Source organism: Excalfactoria chinensis, chromosome 10 (assembly GCF_039878825.1).
Source record: "Excalfactoria chinensis isolate bCotChi1 chromosome 10, bCotChi1.hap2, whole genome shotgun sequence".
NCBI classification, from domain to species: Eukaryota; Metazoa; Chordata; class Aves; order Galliformes; family Phasianidae; genus Excalfactoria; species Excalfactoria chinensis.
The window spans coordinates 7,618,076-7,641,805 of NC_092834.1; the positions used below are offsets into that span (position 1 = coordinate 7,618,076).

At 42.1% G+C, this 23,730-nt stretch overlaps 1 protein-coding gene across 5 annotated transcripts in view; it reads left to right on the forward strand.

The window, feature by feature from the left end:
• Positions 1-23,220, forward strand: part of ARNT2 (aryl hydrocarbon receptor nuclear translocator 2) — an 82,484-nt gene extending 59,264 nt beyond the window's left edge. For all 5 annotated transcript variants that reach the window (XM_072345913.1, XM_072345909.1, XM_072345910.1 and 2 more), the window contains 8 exons: positions 4,381-4,532; positions 11,013-11,085; positions 11,231-11,354; positions 14,744-14,843; positions 15,472-15,610; positions 17,299-17,464; positions 19,746-19,882; positions 22,191-23,220. In XM_072345913.1, the coding sequence (XP_072202014.1) occupies positions 4,381-4,532; positions 11,013-11,085; positions 11,231-11,354; positions 14,744-14,843; positions 15,472-15,610; positions 17,299-17,464; positions 19,746-19,882; positions 22,191-22,289 (990 nt within the window). In that variant the 3' untranslated portion in view covers positions 22,290-23,220. The remainder of the gene's footprint in view (positions 1-4,380; positions 4,533-11,012; positions 11,086-11,230; positions 11,355-14,743; positions 14,844-15,471; positions 15,611-17,298; positions 17,465-19,745; positions 19,883-22,190) is intronic.
• The last annotated feature ends 510 nt before the right edge of the window (positions 23,221-23,730 follow it).

Genomic DNA, 23,730 nt, shown 5'->3' on the forward strand with positions numbered 1-23,730 from the left:
GATTTTGCGTAGGGTGAGCTTTCAGATGGCTCAGCTCCCTGAACTCGTTGCCTGATGGCACCAGTGGCGCAAGAAAAGCAGCGAAAACACATACGCTGTGATTCAGTAAAGCCCAGATGATTGATTCCACTAATTCATCCAAGAGACAGTGACAGAATGCTGCTAGATAATAACATGTCCAGCATCCGTCTGTGATTGTCTGAGTGCAGCCTGGGGCTCGGGAAGGCTGGATAATGTTCTGGTTAAAGGCTCAGTCCTCACTGTGCTTGCTGGGAGTGCACCAGGCCACAAGGGCTGCTGCTGTATCCTGAAGTCAGTTCCTGGGGACTTTGCTGTCACAGCTCAACGTTAGGCGTGTGCGTAAGTAGTGACTTGCTGCATCAGGGATTTGTGTGATTTTCAAGGTCATGCAGAAAGGCAGCGGGGGAAAAAAACCCAACACAAATTAGAAGTGAAAGTTCCTCTTCGCTCAACCTGTGTCCAATCTATGAAAATACCGTACTGTTTCTTTAGCAGGCCGTTCCTCTTTCTGTATATTTTTGTTCAGTACGGTAGCAGTGTGATCGGGGCTGTTATTTCAATCGTGGAATAGAAGACTGATGTAAACAGTTGAGCTATGCACCAGGTGGTTTTTATTTCTAAAGAATGTAGGAAAAAAAAAAGTGAAGGTTAAACATTAGCTTGGAATCTCTTTTGTGCTATTTTATTTGTGTGCACTGTTGGAAGACAGTTCATGGTTTTCCCACCAGTGATCTCAATGCTTTATATATTATTACAGAATTAATGTTTGCTTTATTCATACTTCAGGACAATAGATCACTGCAGTTTATTTTATTATTGTTAGTTTGGCCTTAGAAGTCTTTTCATGAAGAAGGTAACTGATTTCCAATAAACCGTGCTTTGTTTTTTTCCTCCCTCAAACCCTCTAAAACTTGATATTTTTAATTTGCTGGCAGTGCCAGAACCAGGTCGGTGCTTAACAGAGGTGGGGAGGAGGGAGGGATGGGTATGCAGGTTTTGGTCAATTGCCAGCATCCATCTCAAAGGCTTTACTTCCTTGGGAAGATAAGTTCATTCATCAGGGTGGGAAAATCAGGCCAGAATGAGATATTCTCAAGGCCAAGATCAACAAATAGAGTTCAGTATCAAAGGATCCAGAATCCAGCTATTTGATATCCAGTGGGATACTATTCAGATTAGACACTTACACAAGGTCTGTTGTGTTGTTTTTTTTTTTACCCTGGGTGTGGTAATAGAAATTTCTTGATTAAGGAATGTTGCACACTGAACTCCAACTATTTAATGCCTTATGAGTCATTATTCTGATTTTTTTTTTGCCTCATGAGTCATTATTCTGAATTTTTCTGGGCAATACTAATAGTTTTTGCACCTTTTTTTCTTTTTTCCCTATTCTTTCCATTAAATCCTGTAGCCAGTTGATCAGCTTGAAATGACAAAAACAGAATTGCAGCACATTTTCTAACCTAATTGCTTGCTGGTGGCGACACAGCGTAAATACCGGGTTTCTTCTAAGATAATTACTTGTAGGAAATACAGTGAGAATCCAGAAAAAGATGTGGCATTTATTTGCATCAGGCCTCTTTTTTCCTCGGCTGAGACCCAGCAGAAGTAGCTTGGTGGAAGAGTAATAAAAAACAGAGAGATCCTAGGTTAGAACCAGCCAAATTACCTTAAACCATATAAGCTTTCTTCTGACTTAAAGCCAGGATTATTTGATAACTCAACACAGTGCAGTTATAGTGCCGGTGTGCACGTTTGTTTCTAGGGTTGCCAGGGCCTTGGACCTCATTGCTCATTTGGAGACAAGCTGCTATTGCATCATTTTCACTGCCACCAGTGCCCCTGGTTTTATCCATCATACTGGGAGACTGATGGTGAAATTTTGCACCTGATTCCCAACTTTTGACTTCAGTGAAATTTCATCTACCAAAGGCAGAGCTGGAAACGATCACTGCCAGATATCCGACTTCAGACTTCTTATAAGCAAGTCTGCTGTCCAAACAAAGAGTTAGCTGTCCATTTTTATTCATTAATGCTATTAAAATGGGCAGTGGCTTATTGCTCTCTCCATTCAAATGCTAGCTCATCATTTCTTCTTGTGTAAACAAGAAGCAGTTGTTTCTTGTTAGCAGTTTGCCATCCTATTTTTATTTTGGTTTTGGTGTGTACTCATGGATGCTTTTCTCCTGATTTATTATATGGCCCGTTTCTTTTCAAATTCAGATCTCGGATTTCCTCAAGGACGGTCTTTGCTTGTGATGTGTGAGATCTGACTAACTCTGTATAATTATCGGATCAGTTTCTAGTGGATATTGTTGTTTATTGATCAGCTTTAAATGACTTCTTTTGGAATGGTCTGTTTTAACTTCAGGTATCACAGAAGTAATCTTCGTGGCTCATTTCACCAAAGCACTGCAACATGTACTTAACCATAAGTATGTGGTAAATTCACTTATATTCAATTATGCCCTGAAGAGCAGTTTAATTTAGCACGTGCTTAATTCCCACTACATTTGAAGCTCAACACACTGCCGAGTGTTTTGCTGAATTAGAGGCAAACCTCTTTTGTCTTATTCTCATCTGTGGTTATATCTTTATGTACCTGTTTCTGTCCAATATAATTGCTGGCTTCTGTGCATCCTTTGCGAGTTCTCATTCCCTGCTGTTCAACACCCCTGGCAAGATCTTGATGGGTCTGTTCTGCACTGAAAAATTCATCTACACATCAAAAAGGTCACAAGTATCTTCACTTCTTATTTTTTTTTGTCTTTCTCATCAATTTTTCTCTAATTCGTTATCTTTCTCCATTCAATTATTTCCCTGTTCTTTTTCTTCTGTCCTTCTAATTCGAAATAATTACCCTTCTCTAACTGTTTTTCTTCATTCTGGTTTATCCCTTCTTGACAAAACGTAGTCAAGTTCTTCATCCTTTCTCCTATCTTTGTTTGCCTTATCTTGGGCAATTTAAATACTGTTTTTAAATACTGCTGCTTCATTTGTTGGGAAAAGTAAGGCGTTAAGGGAACTTGTCAGCATTTGGGCAGGAAAGCTTATTGTAAGGAAACAAGTGTACCAGATAACGATGATTTTTTTTAAGGCATTTGCTATCGTTAGGAAGAGGCAGTGAACAGAAGAGATAAGGGAACAGATGCTTAGCAGAGCCATAGCTAGGTGGGTGCCAGACCAAGTCACCACACAGAGATTTCTGAAAGGGAACTCTATAGGCTTTTTTTGGATGGTCTTTCTTAAAAATAGCTTATGGCTCCTGCTAGCTCTGTGTCTTGGAGTCTGCACGATGCATCTGTTCTGGTGCTTCAAGGGCAGGGCGCATCTTAAAACTTCTTCTACCATGGCTTTAGTGAGCGGTTGCTTTGACTGGGAGTTCATTCCTGAGTAATCCTGTTACTTAGTGCAGCAGCGTTCAAGAAGAGGAATCGTGTCACGATGTGGCATGAAGTCACCAACATCCTACTGCTCTCTCTTACTGTGGAAACAGAAGAGACGTGCAGTCTGGAAGATGGGCTGACACTTGGTGGCTGTCTTGGCAAAAGAAAAGCTCGACTGCCTGAGCAATGCTTTGAGGTCTTTTGTTCTGGAGTGGTTCCTTCTTTAAGAAGGATGACTCCAAGCCGTGCAGGGGTAGTTGGAGCCCCCCATGCTCTTGCACACCCCTCTCACAGAGGTTAATGCCTTGAGAGCAAAAAGGCTGAACAAACACAGGTGTTTGCTTCTCCACTACCACTGAGGTAACACCCAGAACCCACCGTCAGTTTCCACTCATGTTAATAACAGGCACAAAAACCGTAGAGAGTGAGCATCTGTGCTGGCTTTGCATTCTATGGGAAGGAGAAATAGTCGAGTTAAATCCCACAGGGAAATACAAATCAGAATCCCTATGGACAGACTTCAATAGGTAAAGGTGCTCACTATGCAATATTCAGAGTGTTTCAGGATCAAGTATTAGATCTGAGTACAGATTTGTGCTTGTAAGGTGTTTGGGGAAGGAAAAAAACCTCAGATAGTCACATACAGTGTCTATAAATAGAAAAAAGAAAGCATTTCTTAAGTATTTTCCTAATGTAGTGTGATGTAGTATGTCGCACGTATGAAGTGATAGATACTCAAGCAGAAAAGCAGACAGGCAGCCTTATAAAATGTGTTTTCTTCTGGACTTCTGTTTCAGGTATGGTTTTTATTCATGACAATACGTATATATTTATAAGATACCTCAGAATTGTCCTGCTGTGTCCATAGCTTTCCATAATTGAAGTTCAGAACACTCCGGTTTCTGCTGCTTACTATTCATCTGCACAGCAGGTAGCCATCTCCTTTTAATAACCTTTCCAAATGGTTTTGCAGGTTGTGAAACTGAAAGGTCAGGTCCTGTCTGTGATGTACCGTTTTCGTACCAAAAACCGGGAATGGATGCTGATCAGAACCAGCAGCTTCACCTTTCAGAATCCTTACTCCGACGAGATTGAGTACATCATCTGCACCAACACTAATGTAAAGTATGTGCCTTTCCAAGTGTTCATGTATATACTTTGGGAAGAAGTGAGGCGTTGCTTTTTGCTGTTAGCAGCGTGTAAATGCATCTTCAGGTTTTTATGTTACTAGCCATGTTTTGTTTCTCTGTAGCAATCTGTAGCAGAGCTTTTCTGCATTGCCAGATCCTGCAGCATGGCTGCTTCTCTCGTTATCCTGCAGTGCTTCCAAGGCCTGGCTGCACTAGGAGAATCCTCACTTATCTGTGATGTCATTAGGCAGGCCGCTTGATCTCAGTCCAGGCTGCTTTAAGCTATCACAGAGCTTCCAGCAGCAGACTAGCTGTCATGTTGGAGAAAGGTTAGCCTGATTGCTAAGCCAAAGAGAAAATTACATATGTGTGTTAATAAGTATCACACAAGAAAACAAGACTCCTGCTTCTCGTTCATTGTGATCACACTGTTACATCTTCCTGGGTATCTTCTCCTTGAGCTCTGCTTGCTCTTGTGCAGCCTACAAAAGCTGGCAGCATCATTTCCTACTAGGCCAGACTGGGAAGGGCTACTCCGCTACTGTTAACATCTGGTGGAATATCCCCAAGTACGGGGATAGATCCGGCCCCTTGTATGAAAAGGGGAATGTAATCATCATGTTTTTGAACAAATACTTACAAAAATCTATCCTTGGACTGTTCAGGAGGAGGTTGGCTTAGTGGGCATCTCGTTCTGTAGCTGATAGAGCTGCTTGTAAGGAAAAGTCTTGCTAGGAGTATGGCAGGGGTCTGTCATTGTCTAACTGAGCAGAGAAGATTTTGGAGCCTCCTGAGTTCTGAGCCAGTACCTGCAGAAGCTGATCTGGTCTTGATAAAGCTGTCGCTTTTGTAGTTATTAGGATTTTTGTTGTTTTGTTTTGGTTCTTTTTTTTGTCTCTTTATAAACATTTCCTCTTTCCAATGTAAACGTAATCTGTTTCTAAAACTAAATCTACTTCTGGTCTGACCAGAGGTTTTTTTTTTTGGTGGCTTGTTTGTTTTTCTGTTTTGCCAAGTATTTAATGTATTGAGGAAATTATTAGCTTTAAAATCTCAACCTGTTAGGCTGTATAATGGGAATGCTGAATGAGCAGTCTACTAGTGGAGCTGCATGCTGAGAATTCTACTTGGAAAACCAAAGCCCCGGGGCATTGGCATTTGATCTTAGAAATCTCATAAGTGTCTCTGTGTGCTCCCTGACTTGCTGCTGAAGGAAGGTATTTGGACGTGACACATACCTGGCCTAGAAGAGCTGTCCTTTCAGCATCTAGAAACCCATCATTAGAATCAGTTCGCTTAGATCTTTTGTGCTTTAAACTCTGGATTTTAAACAACCAAACAGTTCATTGAAAACTAGTGTCCTGAAATCAGGGATGTTCATCTCCCTGCCTGCACTGATATTTCCACGTTTGTGTTGCCCCCTATTTCTTTTCAAAACGATTTGTGTTTGCAAAAAACAAACCAAAACAGGCTGGCAAAGTAGAAGGTAACTGCTGCAGGGTCTGTCCTAGGATGACTTAACTGTACTTTGTTCCCAGGAGTCCCCAGCTCAAAACATGTAACTGCAGACTGCATTGTGTTTACTCTGGGAATGCTTTTTTTCGGAGAGTCCTCTATACTGTTCAGCTTGGCATTGCAGCACTTGCTGAGATGAATAGGGCTGTGCCAGATTCTGGCTCCTGTTATATTTCTTTTGCTGGGTCTGAATAACAACCCAGCAATGCTGCCCTAATATGGAAGTTGCCTGCTGCTACTTTGACAGTGGATGTTCCTTCTTTTCTGTCGTGTTGAAAATGTTCTGGTTCTGTGGCAAGATACAGCCCATTATATGTCTTATTTTGAATGGTAGAAGGGAATGCATTATTCAAACTGTTTTCTGTTTTTCTCCCTGTGCTCTCACACTGCTCAGACAGATGTCCAAAGAGAACTCACTGTATTGAGGTGCAGTTCCAGCCCATCTGGGGATATATCTATGCTTTTGCACATTTGGGGTCGTGTTTTGACTTTCGATTTCCTAGATGCCTTGAGGAATTATTTGCCATAGTAACTGCAGCTTTTTACCTCCTTGTTCAGCTCTTGCTCAGGCTGGTGATTCAGTAGTTTGTAGCCATCCAGACATGTCAGTAGTTGCAGCCATTGCTCCAGATCCAGCAAAATGCTTCACCTGGAGACCAAGCACTGCTGCCTTCCACTGCACAGCTGTAGGCTGCTACACATGAAGGCGTTTTATCTCTCACTGTGATAACGTAGCCAGCTCCACAAAATACAGGTTTGAGGGAGCAAAAAACTCAACAAGCAATTAAAAAAAGGCAACATACACAGCAAATCTAGGTTATAATAACTTTTTAACTGAAGATAATTAAAACCACAGTGCATACGTCTCTCTCTCTCTCTCCATTCATGGCATAGCTCTCATTTTCTGTTGGTCAGTGAGCTGTGTTTTCCCAACAGACTGCAGAGGGCAGTGGTGGTTCCAGTTGTGGAGGGATCTGTTGGTTATTGTTTGTTTGGTTTGGTTTTGCTTTTTCTCTTTTTTGCCCTTCTTCTGCTCTAAGGATTTTTCCTGTAGAGCTTCAGTCGCTCAGCTTTCCAAATCTGCTTTTGGTGCAGAGAATTTTGGGAGATGAGGTTCAAATGTTCACTTCGTTCCTTGCAGGAAAAAAAAAAAAGAGACAAGAAAACTTCTCTCAGTTTCACTTGGGTACAGTCATCCAAGAGAAACTTCCTGGAGAAATGAAGCATTTAATGTTTTGCATTTGTGCTGTGTTCGGCTGAAAAGAAGAGTCACCCATCCAACCACATCTTCCTGCGCATTTGGAGCTGTTTGATTTCCAGATAGAAATAACAGTTGGGATTAATGTTTATCTAACAGAAAGTACATAGAACAGCGTTTGAATGAAATAATCCGTCGTGGTGACAATAGAAGTCTTCAAAAGTCGTAGAAATCAGATATTTTTCTGACCTTTATGGAAGTACTGATGTTCTGATTTTTGTCAACCCTGGAGCCCTGTGTTCCTTTGCATGCATTTATGAATCCTCCAGATGCCCCGAGTCTCCAGGTTTTCATCTCAGAGCCAGCTGGCTTGGGTCACCTCTGGAGGCAGCCTGCAGGATGAATCAGCCGTGCCTGGGGAGAGCTTGCTCCCTGGTTCTGATTTTCCTGGGCCAAAATGCTGATGAGATCAGTTCTGTCTTTGGTAGGGGTGGTGAAGGCTTCCCCTGATCCCTGTACCGTCTGTGGGCTACCTGATCCATCACAGTGTGTAAGATGGACCCATTCACAGCAGTGACTTTGAAACTAGAGAGAGAGAGGAGTTTCAAGAGTTTCTGGAAGAAGACTATATGAGGGCAGTTGTAAGACTTGTATTACTGCCTTTTTGTCCAAAGCAGGGAAATGTATGTGCCTATATTATGTAAAAATGGCGTGGTAAGGATACAGTATTGTATCCATATAGACAGTATTAAATTTAAAATCCAAATCCTTTCTATTACTTTGTTGCCTGAAAAAGGAATAGATATGTTCCATGCTAATATGGAGAGATTAATTCAGCTGAAATCCTCTCTGGTGTCCAAAGAAACAATTTCAGAATATTTCCTTCTCCTACAAATGGAAGTAAAATTGAGTTCATTGTCAAAAAGCTTCAGCTTTGCAGAGAGATTTCTTGCTCAAGCCACACACTGCCCTGGTTTCATACTGGACCAAGGGGTGAGCCTGAAATTCTGCAGTATGGGCTGCAATTGTTGTCTTAGGCAATACTTTACTTGCTGTGTTGGGTGTCACGTAGAGCCCAGAACTTTCTCTTCCTTTCAGGTGTGAAACCGAAATAGAAACCAAGGATTGTTTGGGTTTTGGTTTCAAAGTCCAAAGGTTATGGAATCACAGAATTATAGGTCAGAAGGCAGTTTCATAACATTGCTGTTTGATGTCACCTGACAGGAACAAGCTGGTACCCCATGGCTGAAGGGATGTGTGTGTGCTGCCGTTCAGTCAGCAGGGCTGGTTGGGTGGCAGCACCTGACATGCCCACAGAAGCAATTTTCAGCTTTCCCTGGTCAGATGCTCCAGGAACTGCTGTCTGGCTCCTTTCTGGCTTTAGACATCATTCAGACTATCTACACAATAGCAGCAAAGATGCTAACCTGGCTTTGCATTCCAGTCTGAATTAGATTCGGCGTAGCTTACACAGAGCTCAGGGAGAAACACTCAAGTATTTGGTGTTCATAGGGAGTAGATTTAGTAGGTTGTTCACTGAGTTCAGTGCTGTTAGCACAATGTGATATCTGTAACGTGTTGCATGAGTATGATATGAATAAATATCAGAGAAGATAGAGCAGGGCAAAGGAGCACTGAGTTAGAGGACTGCCTACAAAACAAATAATTGGTAAGCACGCTGTTTGGTTTGGCTCATTTGTATGGATATAGCTGAATCAAGAAAACATGCTTTCTACGGAACAGAAGAGACCTAATGTGCTGTTTATTGACACACGCACCAAGGCATTGGTAGTAAAAACAAATGAAACAGTGTAATTAGCTTTCACGTTAACAACAGGATTTAATGGGTGTTTATTGTCCACAGGGCGGTATTTAGAAAAACTTCCCCATAGATTTACCATGATTAAATTACCTCCCATAGTTCTGCTGGAAGAATATGCATTTTTTTTGCTTGCAGAACAAAGAATTTCTTTACATTCCAGGGGTAATTTTGTTAGGGGTTCTCTGTTGGCTTTAGCAATGTGGAAAATCCATGCTTCTTTTGTTACCTGGAGGAATGACCTGTTTGCTTGTTACTCGTGGTACAAAAGTGATTCTGTCTACCATGTACTCTACATAGTAATGCTTGCAGAATGTGTTGGGCCGTTAGTTAGGTGACTTTTTCAGACAGAACTGCATCCACTGTCATGTATCATTTGCAGCTATCAAGCTCATTAATCCAGCTCCAGTCTTATCCTCATCTCTGAGCTTTAGCCTCGTTTCGAAGGGTTTGTATTTCCTTGGGTAACTAGGCAAAGGGTGTCATAGGTACAGCGTGCATCCCTTCAGCTAGGTGTAATCCTGCTGCTTGTGACCAAGTGACAGAAAGCAGCTGTTATGGGATCATGCAAAGCATTCAGGTAATTTCTCTGTAGAAGGAAAATTAAGCGGTGTGATCCACAAAAGACAAAACAAAGTCAGCAGGGTGCCAAAAGTCGAGTGTTGTGTCCTGTGTTATCAAACAGTTATAGAGTTCATTAGGAGGATGCTGAGAATGGGGTTTGAATCGCAGCAGGGTGCTCTGCTGCAGCTCTCACACTGCAGTCCCAGCTGGGTCTTGGGCCACACTTGGGTTGGAAGTCTGAATTTGTCTTTTCCAAACTTAAAAAACGAGTGGATAAAAGGGTTCAGAATATCACCGTGCTGGGTGCATGACAGCTATATAAAAGATGCTTATATTTTTATAAATAAGATCTGTGCACACAGAATGTGAATGTGTCTGAGTGATCACCACCTGCTTGTTGTCCCTTCATCTGTCACCTGTTATTTCTTGTGACTTCCAATGATTTTCTCTGTTGGTACTGGCTAATTGTTGTAGTTAAGGAACAGTGCCTGATGCTAAAGACAAATCAAGTGCATTTCAAGCATCTGCAGATACTAACGTTCTTTGTTCTGGCATACAGCCCCTAAGGTTTATTGGCTCTGGCAGTTTCTTCTGAAGTATTTTTCTATTACTGCTGCACATTTAATTTTTCCTAAGTTCGTATAATTGGATTAAAGCTATTACTGCCACTGATTCTTTTCTCCTTTGAACGACTGACATTTTTTCTGTTTGATCAGCTCTAGCAGAAGACTTGTGCTTTCTGTAGCATTTGTCAACACGGATTTATTTTCGGTAATGACTTCATTTACATAGCAGTGCAAATTTATTTCCTGGTGTTCACTTCCTTAAAAGATTTCAGAAATGAGATAGGATCCTTAGGAGTGTAGAACCGAAGTATATTGAAGAGATTTCATTACAGAGACGGATTTACATTCAGTTCTATCTCAACAGATGGTTCCATGTGCCATTCAGACAGAGTTCTGATCAGTTGTTTCTTCCTAACTGGTGTAATTCTGTATTGGTGTTTCTGGAGTTTTCCTGTTTACTGCAGCAGGATCAGGGAGGAGGTTTGATATATTCATCCTTAACATGAGGAAGATGTTTGTGATGTGTTAAAAGCAAACCCTTAATTCCTGTATAAGGACGTTGTATTCTATCCTCCATTACTTACCTACCCATATTTCTGTGCTATTACAGAACAACTCTCAATGTGTTGTATTGCATTCCCATGGTGCAGGTGTTCTCAGTGCAAAAGCTTTAAGAACAGATGAATCTCACAGGAAAGAACTTAATAAATACCTGAGAGACGTTTCTCTTGGTATAGAATAGAAGGCCCTGGCTGTACCTTTTTCTGTATCTGAATTGTTTTTTGTAACAACATCATTTTGTCTCCTTCGCAGGCAGCTCCAGCAGCAGCAAGCAGAACTTGAAGTACATCAAAGAGATGGGCTGTCATCCTATGATTTATCTCAGGTGAAGTTTCTAAGTAGTTTTTATATTTGGGCCTCTCATCTTTTACAATGTAAAGCACTGGCAGATATCAGCAAAGTGACCAGCCCTGAACTCCTTTGTGTGACACGTGTTGGAGGGAATTACCTTCCTCTGTGCATCTCAACAGGTCCCTGTTCCAAGTATATCAGCTAACGTTCATGAGGGTGGGAAGTCTGTGGAAAAGCCAGATGCCATCTTCTCCCAGGAGCGAGATCCTAGATTTGCTGAGATGTTTGCTGGAATAACTGCTTGTAAGTGGTGTTTAATTTCTCATGCTGTTTGTAGTTTGGTTACATAATGTGGAGCACAACCATGTGAGAATGTTCTGCATGGCAAAGAAATGTCCAACAAGGTCAGTTTGCAGCTTATTTCCAGAATTTGGTGCTTCCCCCAGAGGTGATGAGGAGTAAAACTCAAGGAGTAACAACGACTGTGGTGTGACCAGAGTTACTTATTGCCATTCATTTCACAAAGGGATCGTAAACATTGTTCGTAGATACTAAACATTCTGAGCAGAACTTTCAGTTTCCAAGTATGTAATTTCTTTCTGAGACAGCAGATGTGAGTTCATCTCTCTAAATAGACACTAATCAAGAAGTTTACCAAGCAGTCCTAAGCCTTCAATTTTTCATCATATCAGAAGCTTTTACTTTGATGTTTTGCATTGATAGACATCTCAGAAATAGTTACGTTCTTCTGTATTTCTTAAAAAGTGCTTTGAGGACTGACTGCTCACAAAGTGCCCTCAGTGAAGGATTTCCCAGCCCTGTTCCAAGAGGTAGCAGCCAACTTGTCAGCTGGGCAGACATTCCTCAAGCTCACCTCAGCTTATATCGCCTGTTACCCTGACAGGCAAAAGTCACTGAGAAGACTGACAGATGAAGGGGTCATCTGAAATGGATGTGTAGGAAACAAGGCTCATTATTTCCACTGCTCGTGGAAGAACTTGTTAATAGTTTATTGTTCTTAACTGTCCTCACTGAAAAATAGAAGTTTTTACATTTGTTTCAAATAAATCAATTTGCAAGTGTTGTGCAGCACATGAAAGAGACAAGCCATGGGGTTTGGCTCCAGGGGTTGTTGGGAGATGACCTCACTGTGTTGGTTCCTTGTGTCTTTCATGGCCTTTTCTAATGGAGAAGGCAGTGGAGCTGCAGGATAGCTCTGGTAGTCTGTCCTCCTCTTGCTGGGACTTACTCTGTTATTCCTGTTCATGCTTTTCTGTCTACTCTAACAGTGAAGTCTACAGCTGAGGCCATAAAAGGGGTCCATTAGAAGGTAGCAGGACTCTAACCTTAAACACTGAAATATGTTTTCCCAAGCAAGAACATTCTGCTTTTTGGCTGCCTCATTGGCTCTTTCTCAGGCAGCTCTCAACTGTGGGGAGGGGTTAGGGTTAAGGGTGCAGCAAGCTGTGAGGTAGCTGAGAGGTTGTGTTCTTGGAAATGCCATTTCTCTTTTTATTCTCATCAATTTACAGGGTATGCTTTTTTTGGTACGCTCGCCCTGTCTGAATTTCTCCTGGGAGCTGTGATCAAGGTCTTCTCTGAATGATAAAAAGAAATGGTTCTCAGTCGGAGCTGAGATAGGCTATCCAAAACCAATATTGACAGGCCTGTGCGCTGCTTGCAAGACTTTTTCATTATGTTGATACCAGATCTCGTGCTCTGCTATGTTCTGTAAAAATACAGGTTTGACATGCAGGAATTGTTGGATAATCTCGTGCAGTGGCCACATGTAATTAAAAAGTGAGGCAGAAAGAGGAGGACTGGTTTCACCCATCATACAGGTGCCCTGCGGTGCAGTTCTGACAGAGGTGTTCATTCTACAGGCAGAAACACTTTGTCCCACTGCCAGAAGAGTAATGGCTGGCCAGTATAAGGACCTCAGTGCAGGGAGGGAAGTTAGAAATCAAAATAAGGATACAGGTAAAGCATCAAAACAACATAGATATATGGTGTTGTATGGTAAGGGCAGTGAAGTAGTGTGTCAAATCATGAATGGGAATATTCTTAAAGCTGATTTAGCTGCTTACAATTAAGTTCAGCTGCTCCCTTTGTCTTGGCCTCATCCTGCAGCGTGGACCCACTAGCTGCTATGGAAACTTTTCTCCACTTGAGCAATTCGAGTTCATTTAGGGCATTCTCAGTATTGCTGTTGAGACATTTTCAAATGGCTAAAATAGCTGCAGAATTTTGGCTCAGTCTGTTCCGGCACTGAGAGGTTGGTATCCCAGCAAAGGGAGATGAGAGATCTCAAGCAAGAATTACACTGCTGAAAAAAAAAAAACCACACAAAGGCAAAATCATCTCTCCTTCTTCTTGGGGGCGTCCTTACCCCAACCCATTCTCAATTGGTCCCTCCTACCACGTGCACAACTTTCTCTAGCCCTTGTTCTCATTTCTCACTGCTGTCTTTATATCAGAGTGCAGGTTTGCAGCCCAGACTTGCTGTCTGTGCTGAGCAAGTTGTAGCCAGTGAGGAGTTTCTACTATTTCCTACACTGAAGAGGAAAAACAATGCCTGCTTGCCTCAGTAGCACACATAGTCCTTCTCTGAAGTTCTTGTGAGGTAATTTGAGGTGAATTCTTCATCTTGGAAAGAGATATTAGATACTTGTTAAGCAAATAAGATAATAAAAACTTAGATAACAGCGAAGAGGTGGCGTGTGTTGGAGATCCTTGATGAACCAAGCTCACAAGATCTCTAAAAGCTAGAGAAAGCTAAAAAAACTGCTTGTACTGCTTGTGGGTTGTGTGGGCCTCGTGTGTCCAGGAGGGCACTGTGAGTGGGAGACTGAAAAGAGCAAAGGGGAATCTGAGGAGGCAGACTTGATTTCTCAGCCTGTCAGAGGTGTGTAGCAACAGGTGATTGCAAAGCCATCTGTGAGCTGTGGGTGTTTTGCACTTGAAGATAGTAAGGGAAAATGGGGAAAGTGAATAAGGGGCGGTGAAGCAGATCTTCCAATTATTTTAAAAGAAGCAAATAGTAGTGAGGTTTCCCTGGGATTTAGAATAATTCAGTGCAAGAAGATTGAATTAAGGGACTGAATGGCATTGTTGTCTAATTCAACTAGAGATTGATTTCCAGTTGCCACATTAAGAGCGGGCTATAAAAGTTAATGGCATCTCCATGTGTGTATTACTCACTATGCTACTCTGTCTTTCCACACCACCACAATGCCTGCACTGTATTTCTTGGCTCCCCCAAGCCAAACGTAGAACCCTTGGCTGGATGGGGCAGGGATTCTCCTGACACAATTCCTTGGTGCATTTAACACTGGTGCTACCTCTGTACAAACAGGCTGCAAGATCTGGAGCCACTTTCAGTGGGCACCACGAAGGTCTGGACTGTGTGGCTACAGGGCATGTAGCAGTGTCATGTTCCATGCAAACAATAGCATTAATGAGGTACATCCTTGGGAAGGGCTGTGAAGTACACACAAGCCAGCTGTGCCTCTAATTTCGTATTGAATGGTCATACGGCTCTTTTGTGTCATAATGTATTCCACAGGGCTTTTTAATAAAAGTTGAAGAAGGGAAGAGCAATGCCTGCTGTGTGTATACATTGCTGTTCTCTTTAAATAATTTTTCTCGTCCCTTAAATATTTCTTTTTCTTTCATTCACTTTTCTTTTATAGCAGATAAAAAAATGATGGCCTCAGCATCCACAGCAGGAAACCAGCAGCTGTATTCACAGGGAAGCCCATTTCAGCCAGGACATTCAGGAAAGAGTTTCAGGTACTGTAGTCCAGATCCTGAGCACATCAACTAATGATGGAGTGCAAGCTGTTCCCTTCAGTTTGGTGGAAACCACACTAACCTATAGCAAAAGGGCTTTCTTTGCCTGTATGAACTTACCTTCTTGTATCCTGTGCTTCTACATGATGTCTCTGCATCTCCGCTAGGCTTACAAGCAGATTTGGTTCACCCTGATAACAATAGTGACTGGTAAGTAGGTAGTTGTTGCTGTGATGGTGTCATTGGTAAAAGCTAAGAAGCAGTAACAGATCTTAAAGTCAAACAAATCTGAGGGGTGATGGGGCAGGTTCACATGTCTGTCTGATGAATATTCACCCTACCTAGGGAGGTGCACAGATTTACCCAGAGCTGCCTTGTGCTGCTTGTGCAAGCTGCCTCAAGGGCTTCATTTGTCAATGATCCAGCCTAGTGGACTCCACTGTTAAAGGAAACAGTATGTTTAGAATGCCATTATGTTTGATAGGTCTGTAATGTTTTAAGTCATTTTTCATTAATACAGAATGAACAGTTCTAACGTGATCTTGGATCTAAAAATTTCAATATCTGTAATACTATTTGTACACTGAGAGAGTATCCTACAAGCTGGGAACTGTTTCTGTTTCTTTAGTTCATCTGTGGTACATGTGCCTGGTGTGAACGACATCCAGTCTTCTTCATCAACAGGCCAGAATCTGACACAGATATCTCGCCAGCTGAATCAGAGTCAGGTTGCCTGGACAGGAAATCGCCCACCATTTCCAGGACAGGTATCAGTCAAAGCTGTTCTGTTTCCATAGTCGTGAGAGATTTGCCAGGTGTGAATTCAGAGCAGAGGGCACTGAATTCATTGCCCTTCCCATCAGAACTGCCCAAAGCTATTCACGCTGTTATGCATGCTGGAGGAGACGGCACTTCTTTCCATGAGATGCCTCCCCCTCCCAGCAGCATCAGGGTTTCATTAGCCCAGAAATCACCTCTTGTTTCAAAACAAAGAATAATGTGAAATAATCGTGTTCTGTCCATCATTAATGCTGTTCTTAATCACTAACTTTCCACTGTTTGCTAGGCTAGAATGGCATCTTAGGCTGGATGCTAAACACCTTTTGAGTAACTGAGTTACCTTCATGGTGAATACATTGATGCTGCTCAGCCCTCACTGTGCCATGGTTATTCGGTCACACCTGTACAGTCAGGTACATTTGTAAGGCTGGCACTTTGTTGAACAACATGGAGGAGTCTATAAATGACGTTAAAAGATTACTCATCCCTCTTTCTGTCCATGTCAACAGAGTTTATGTGTGAGCATGAGGAAATTGGAATTCATTCATTGTAAATAAAGAGTTAAGCCTTGCAGAAGTAACACATGCTCTCATTGTCATTGTAAAAGCCTTCAGAAATGGGCGATGTCTTAGGCTGGAACTGAGCTGAAGAATTAACAGCATCTCCATCATGTTATATGCCTGTTGGGGTCTCTTTTCCTCCCCCAGGTTCCTTGTGTTTATCTCAGAGAATCTTCACTTGGGCACATTGATTGCCAATAACAGCTCGCATCTAGAGATGTAATCACCTTTAATTTCTATTTGTGGAACTGGCTAGGCAGTGTGTTTTTCTTGGAACTTCTGCATTTGTTCATAATGCAGGAGATGGGAAATAGTTTATGAGCAGATTTTATCTGTAGTGTTACATGTTGTTGTAGCACATGGTTTTGGATGACACGCTTCACCTCCCTTAGTCTCAGTGTACATCTCAAAGCAGTCTTGCAGTGTTTAATCATTTGTATAACATTCTTGGAGATCCTATGATGAAACCATTATGTAGGTGAAAATGACAGCAAGTTGTTTTTTAATGCCCTTGAGTGAATTTGGCTGCCCAGTTAAATCCAAGCTGAACTGTTTATTCCCAACTCCCGGGGACAGTGATTCACGTTACCTCCCATTTTTTTTTACAAGGCAAAACAACTTTGTTCCCCATACTCCTCAGGCTGGGAGAGAAAGCAGATCATTAGCTTCTTTGGCCAGTTTTCCCCAAGCACTGGTGACTGTAACCATCTGAAAACTCTATATCAAATTCTACAAGACAAAGAGATAGCTGTGATTTTCCCATGGCACTGCAAAATCAAAACACGTGGCAATTAATTCTTCACAGCTCCTCAGTTTGAGATTATTCCTTGTAATAGAGGTGAAGGAAATCTTGTTTTTACCAGTAGCTTTCTTATGGACTCCATGTAAGTTAATAAGCAGGAGAGTCGTAAGTGTTGATTTATAGCTTCTTGTGTTCCTTATGCAGCAGCATGTTGGCTTTGACAGAAATTAAACATGGCTGAGATGGGGATGAAGTGCATGTTCATATCCGCAGGATTTCTTTAGTTTATGCTGTGTATTATTAAAAATGTGTGTCTGTTGAGATGCTCCTCAGCAACAAAAATCGTTCCTTTCTTTCACCCCCTGTTCCTCAGCAAATTCCGTCGCAGTCTGGCAAGGCTCAGTCATCTCCCTTTGGGATTGGGACAAGTCACACCTACCCAGCAGATCCATCATCATACAGCCCACTTTCCAGCCCTGCCACCTCTTCTCCAAGTGGAAATGCCTACTCCAGCTTAGCAAACCGAAGTGCAGGGTTTGGTAAGTTTTGAACCAAGTAGCACAGAAATGCACGCAAAAACGAAACAGCATTAATTGCATTTAAAATCCTTCAGCTTTTTCCTTTTGGTGCTTCAGTTTGGGAACTTGGGGTGTGAAAGGGTTCTGCTCTCTCATTTTATGCACAGCAGTCTGCAATAACCTGTTCCCTCTGCGATGCATCCTCTACATCCAGCAGACTTGAATGTTGTGACATTTTGTAATACAAAGTTATATCTTTTTCCCTATCAGTTGTGTCATGAAAGATTCATAAGCTGCTTGCATCACTAATATGTCTTCCCAAACTGTAGCCAGAAGGTTCAGTCTCTGCATCTGATGATAACACTTAAATGACACGATTGACTGCACAGTGTTATCCCATTATCTGAGGATGGCTTGCTATTATTTGGCTGGGGACAGGATTTTCTGTACCCACACTGCTGCTAGCCTGATCAGGGAAAGTGCCATACTGGGAAATGGTTTTCCTTTTCTGTTCTCAGTTAGTGGCTTTCAGACTTTGACCCCTTGGTGAAGATCTCTGGAGTCCAGCAGCACAGTAAGATTCAAGAGCAAAAAAATTAAAGATTCATCAGTGATGAACGTGCTCAGAGTCCATGAAGGATGCTGCTGGCTGGTAGTAGCCTGCAATCCCAGAAAGCTTAGGTAGCATCATGCTAATGTGTGCAGTTTTTCACTTCTGACTTGAGACTGATGGGAGCAGCTCCATTGCGGATCAGCCTCCCTGAGTTCAGACCTATGCTGCATTGATAGGAATGAGTACAGTGAAATGGAGCTTTTCCCGCAGAGCTTATTCATGACTCCATTTTCATTTCCATTAGGCTTTGTACATTTGTTTATGAGACAGCCTTGCGTTTCAGTCCTAAGCTACTTGGCAGGAACCCTTTCACCTAATGAGAAACATTTCCTGACCTACATCGGTTTGGATGCTATTAATAACAGCCTTCACAAAGACAAATGTCTTCAACCTCTGGCTTGCAGTCACTGTTTTGCTGAAAAGGAGCATCATTTGCCTCACTGACTTAATTTCAGCTTATTCTTCCGAGAAAACAAATGTTGCAGTTTTCTTTCAAAGGATTACTTAGATGAATTTTATTTTAGCCCATAAAATGAATGTAGGGTTTCTGAGTCAGCTGAATTATTGTGTAGTAATGCCAGTAAGGAAGAGCTGGAATTATCTACTTGGGTTGTGATAGAAATACATCACTGCAGCCTGTATACCGTCCTGTAAGATGTTCATTTTGTCTGTTTTGCTTGGCTAAGCTGGCAGTCAAAAGGATCGAAGCACTGATTATGGGATAGTCATTGATTTGACTTCATAGAATCTGATTATCAGAGACCTGACATAACATGATGCAAGGAAGTTTGGTATCCTTGGAGAAGGTGCTGATAATCTGGGACAACCAGATGCACTAAGCTTGGTTCTCTGCAGCATGGGGAAGACAGGCAAAAACAGTAGGAATAGCTATTAAGAAAAAAAAAAGAAGGAAAAGTGTTAGCCTCTCAGGAAGCTTTCTAGCATGCTAAGTCTTAGAAGGAGATATTCAAAGTAATTAAACCTACCTAAAAATGTCTAACTTTGGGGGCCAGTTTGTAGAAATATAGGGCACAATGAATTCAGCTTAAGTGTGAGCTGTGGCTGCTCATGTACGTGTAACAGATGACTGAATTAACGTGTGTGGCATCGTATTTTTTTTTCTGGCAGGTTATTTGGAAGAAATTCATCTCCCTGAAGACATCATTTTAAATGTATTTACCATAAAACCTCGCCGTTCTTATTACATTCTCTGGAATTTACATGGCCTTAGTCTTTAAAAGAAATTATCAGCATAATGACACGATAATAATTTGCTATAAGCTACATGTTAAATAAATCATTTTGCAGCTGTAATATTGGCAGACAAGGCAGTGTAGCTAACAGCACTCCACATTTACTACAGCAGTGTCTGCACTTAATACAGCAGAGCTGTTGCCTGTTGATCTTAATGTTCTTACATCCACATAGAAAATCAGAAAGTGTGCTGCTCAGATGAGAACTGTAGACCCGCTGCTGTAGAAAGGATTAGGCTTTTAAAGAGATGTATTTGGATTAAAGAGGTATTTGGATGCTGCAGTTCGTTTATTTTTTAAGTGAAATGGCAATTGAGTGGCACTCAGGGTCTTTTTCAGGGGGTCATTTGCAAACATAGGTGTTGGTGGATGAAGTCTCCAAAGCAGCTTTTTAAAGGACTGATCTCTGACTTCTGCCTTTCCTTTCTTCTTCCAGCTGAAGGCGGTCAGAGCAGCAGCCAGTTCCAGGGGAGGCCATCCGAAGTTTGGTCCCAGTGGCAGAGCCAGCATCACAACCAGCAGAGTGGAGACCAGCACTCACACCCGCAGCCCAGCCAGACCGAGGTGTTCCAGGTGAGCAGAGCCCAGCAAGCCCTGAGTCCCTCTGTCACTGCTGGTTCAATTACTGTGGCTGTCGATGAGCTGGGGTGCTTGCAGGACTCAGAGCAGTTACGTGTTACTGTGTGCTGCTGTGGGTTTGCATTGTTCATGTTCCTGCTGTTAGCTGGAACTGACTGCTGTCTAACAAATAAAACTGTTTTTCTGCTTTCTTTTTAAGTTGTTACAACACTGGATTTCCTGTACCTGGGGCATGTGTATTTTGCAGAGAAGCCATGAAATGGTTCCAGTGTTCTACCTTGTTGCTGACCTCTAAAATCCCAGTCAAGTCCAATTAGACTTAATTTTAATTCCCCTTGATAGTTCAAGCAGGAAAGGAGTCTGATATTGCATAGATAGTGTCCAGGAAGCTTTAGAAGCTAAATCCAGTCAGAGATCAGATAGGTGGCAAATAATCCTCTTCACCTGCCTAATTTTATAATCAAGTAAAATTTTGGGCCATCACTACAGGTGGAGTGAGTCTTTATAAGTTAACTAATAAGTTCTTGTCCTTGTATAACATGCTTTTAATTTAAATGAAGACAGTTTGCAACAAAACAATGGTGGTAAATGCAGAAAAGACAGCTCGAGCCCCGAGTCAGGTTTTGATGTGGGGCACCCGATTATCTTTTGAACAGTAAATTTCCCTGCAAGACTGGGCTCGTGCTCAGTTGCTCTCAGGAACTCTGCAGAAGAGGCATTAGCCTGAAAACGTTCCTGTGTGAAAGCAACAGCTCGTTCACACAAACAAATAACATCACCTAGAATAGCTGTCTGCATGCCATATGGCCCAGGCAAGGTAAATCTGTTGTATCTCTCCCTAAGCAAAGTTGAATCATTTTGCATGTACTTTAACCTAAAAGAATCTTCAGGGTAATTTCGCTGAGCTGATGGCAGCAGAATTCAATGGCCTACAGAGACACAGGGCTCCCTCCAGGCACTGTCTTGCTTGTGTCTAAAACAAATGCTGTGTCCCAGCAGATATTTTAGGAAATTATGGGAAAGGAGCGCCAAGGATTAAATGGGAAAAAGGAAGAATTGGACTCACTTGAAAGGCCTCCAAGAAGCTGCTTGTGCTGTTTGTGCCTGAAGCCAGCCCTGGGTTAGGTGGACGTGAGGAGAAAGGCAAACTCCGAAGAGGAGCCATCCTGCTAGTCTTGAACTAAGGAGACGTTGCCTCAAAGGCCCCAGCAGCAGAAATGTCTTGAAAGGGATGTGAATTTAAACAGGTGGGGGCAGATAGAGCTTCCCTTTGTCTGGGGAGGAATGTGGGGAGAGAGAAAGGCTGAGCCTGGCAGCTTCCAAGCTGCCAGTTCTGCCCACTGCCCTGTTCTCCACCACTGGCAACAGTGCTACTGAGAGCTTGGATGGATTTTAATCTTCCCTATTTTTGGGGTGACTGCTCAGTGCACAGCTACTCCCAGCAGTTATTCCTTCACAGAGCAGATCCTGTGTGTTTTCTCTGTTTGCTCTTTGGGTTCTGTTTCATTGTAAGGATAATGATCCATCCATGGCGAAACTTGGCTTTACAGTAAGAGCTTATTATTGTTAGGACTGACAGGAAAAGCAAGTGTAAACTCTTAGTTTTCTCAGCAAGAGATGTCTTTTCCCCGTGGCTTCAGTCTCCAGCTGAGGGGAAAGGTTTAGTATTTTTGAAGCCTCCTGCAGAGAGCTCACTTGGATCACGACACGTGGGAGCAATTACCATGAAATCCCATTGCTTCTCAGAAGTTTCCACCATTTCCTCTGCCACTGAAAGTGCACGAAGGCTGCTTGGGCAGCTTGTCAGATAGGGTGGGTGTCCAGGCTTCAGTGTCCCTCAGAGCAGCAGCGCATTCACTTACAGAATGTGTGCTCCCACCACCGTGCTGACATAGCAGGAATTGTTGTCGGTCGGGTGCAGGAGCGTCAGAGCTATTGAATACTTCTCATATAGTGCTGCCTTCAGTGAAGCTGGAGAGTTTCCTTCTCTCTGTGTGTAGCTGCCCATCACAATGGGAATTGTTTCAGCCTGTGAGGGGTATTATGGGACAGCTCAGCTGTGGTTTACTCAGAGGAGCAAACTAAAGCTGATGTCCCACATCCTGTTCGGAAAGCTCTGGCAAAACATAAGCAGCACATAAACCTTAGCCCAGTACCCTTCACAGGTCCGTTCTCTCCGTATTTACCTAACCTTTTGCCTTTTCTGGTTTTACAGAATGAAAGAATGAACGGGAAACGGTTTGTGTCTGGATAACATGTTAGAAAGTGACACATCACTTTGATTTTTTTCCTTATCATGCAGGACATGCTGCCAATGCCGGGGGATCCAACGCAGGGTACTGGCAACTACAACATAGAAGATTTTGCTGATCTGGGCATGTTTCCACCGTTTTCTGAATAGCTTGTGAAGCAGAAATGGAAGCTCATCTTCAAGGCCATTTCAGTATATTTTTGGCTCTGCTTTTCCTGTGTTGCATTTCTGTAGAAGCTACTAAAACCAGAAGATGCATTTCTCGTATTTCAGATAGTGGTGCAGGGCTTGCTCTCTCCTCCACAGGGTGCGTTAGTGCTGACAGAGGAGCTCCAGCTCTTGGTAGTGTTCATTGACAGCTCCGTTATATCTCATTTTATTGTCATCTACCTCAGAGATGAAAAACTTTGTTTGATTTAGGAAAAAAAAAAAACAAAACCCACATATCTCTGAGTCTTAAATATTTGAATGTGAACGATATCTAATATTTCCTTTGAATGGTAATTTTTAAATAGATAATGCAGTAACAAAGACTAACAGAGAAAAGGTAAGGTGGTGTGTTGTTACAGTGCCTACCACTCAGTTTCGATGCCTTGCTTTAAGCTTAGGTTTCTGGAAGCAGACAGAATATTCTGTTTTCTTTCATTCTTGTAGTTTTTTGTTCACTTTCAATGTGAGATTAAGCAACGTAATGTAGGCCTCTCTCACCAGAAGATTCAACTCCACCTTTTCTAACTTAAACTTGAATGTGTGTACATTTTGGTACTTTATGTATATCTTGTGATGTATGAAGTGATTTCCTGTATCGGTTTCTTTTGCCTTTTAATAGGGTCTATTCTGGAGTGAGAAGTGCGAAGGCTGGCAATATGTGGAGGCTTTAGATACTGCAGGAGTCTCCATCACTTCACATAGTGTTCTTATTTTTAATTCAGGTGGTTCTCTACTCAGAACAAGCATTTACTCACAGAAGCTATTAGTCTGTTTTTGCACTGAATTGAGGCCTATGTAACTGTACACATTTCTCACTGGCTGCTTTAATTTTGATTTTTCTTGCTTTCCCAAAATTACTGCCTCATAAAAATGACTGTAAACCCATCAAGATTACAATTCCTGTACTAGCTGCATTTCCTTTCTGTGAAGTACTTTTTATACTGTGAAGTCCCACATTTTAGCAGTGCAAGGTGGTGGCCTATTACAGTGAAATAGTTCAAGCTCATTTGCTGCAAGCAGTGAGATGGTTTTGTAGCGTTCGCTTTTTTAGAGTTGGTAATGGATATCAGTTGGACTCTTGTCCACTGTGAACACAGTGATAACTTGAATTTTTGCTTGGATTCCCAAGCAGTCATTTCTGTTCAACCCCATTAACCCTTTTCTGTTACTATTCTGAATGCTGTGTGCTTTTCCACAGGGGTAAGTTCATCAGCCTTCCTTCCCAGCTGGCCATCTACCATATCCGTTCATCAGAAATGTGGTAGCAAGTTTTTTGTTTGTTATCTCATGCATATGATGAGTTGCAAGAGGTTGAGTTTGGATGCTCAGCCTTTTTTATTCATTTCTTTTGGGGTGGGAGAAGGAATTGCTCAGAAAGTAC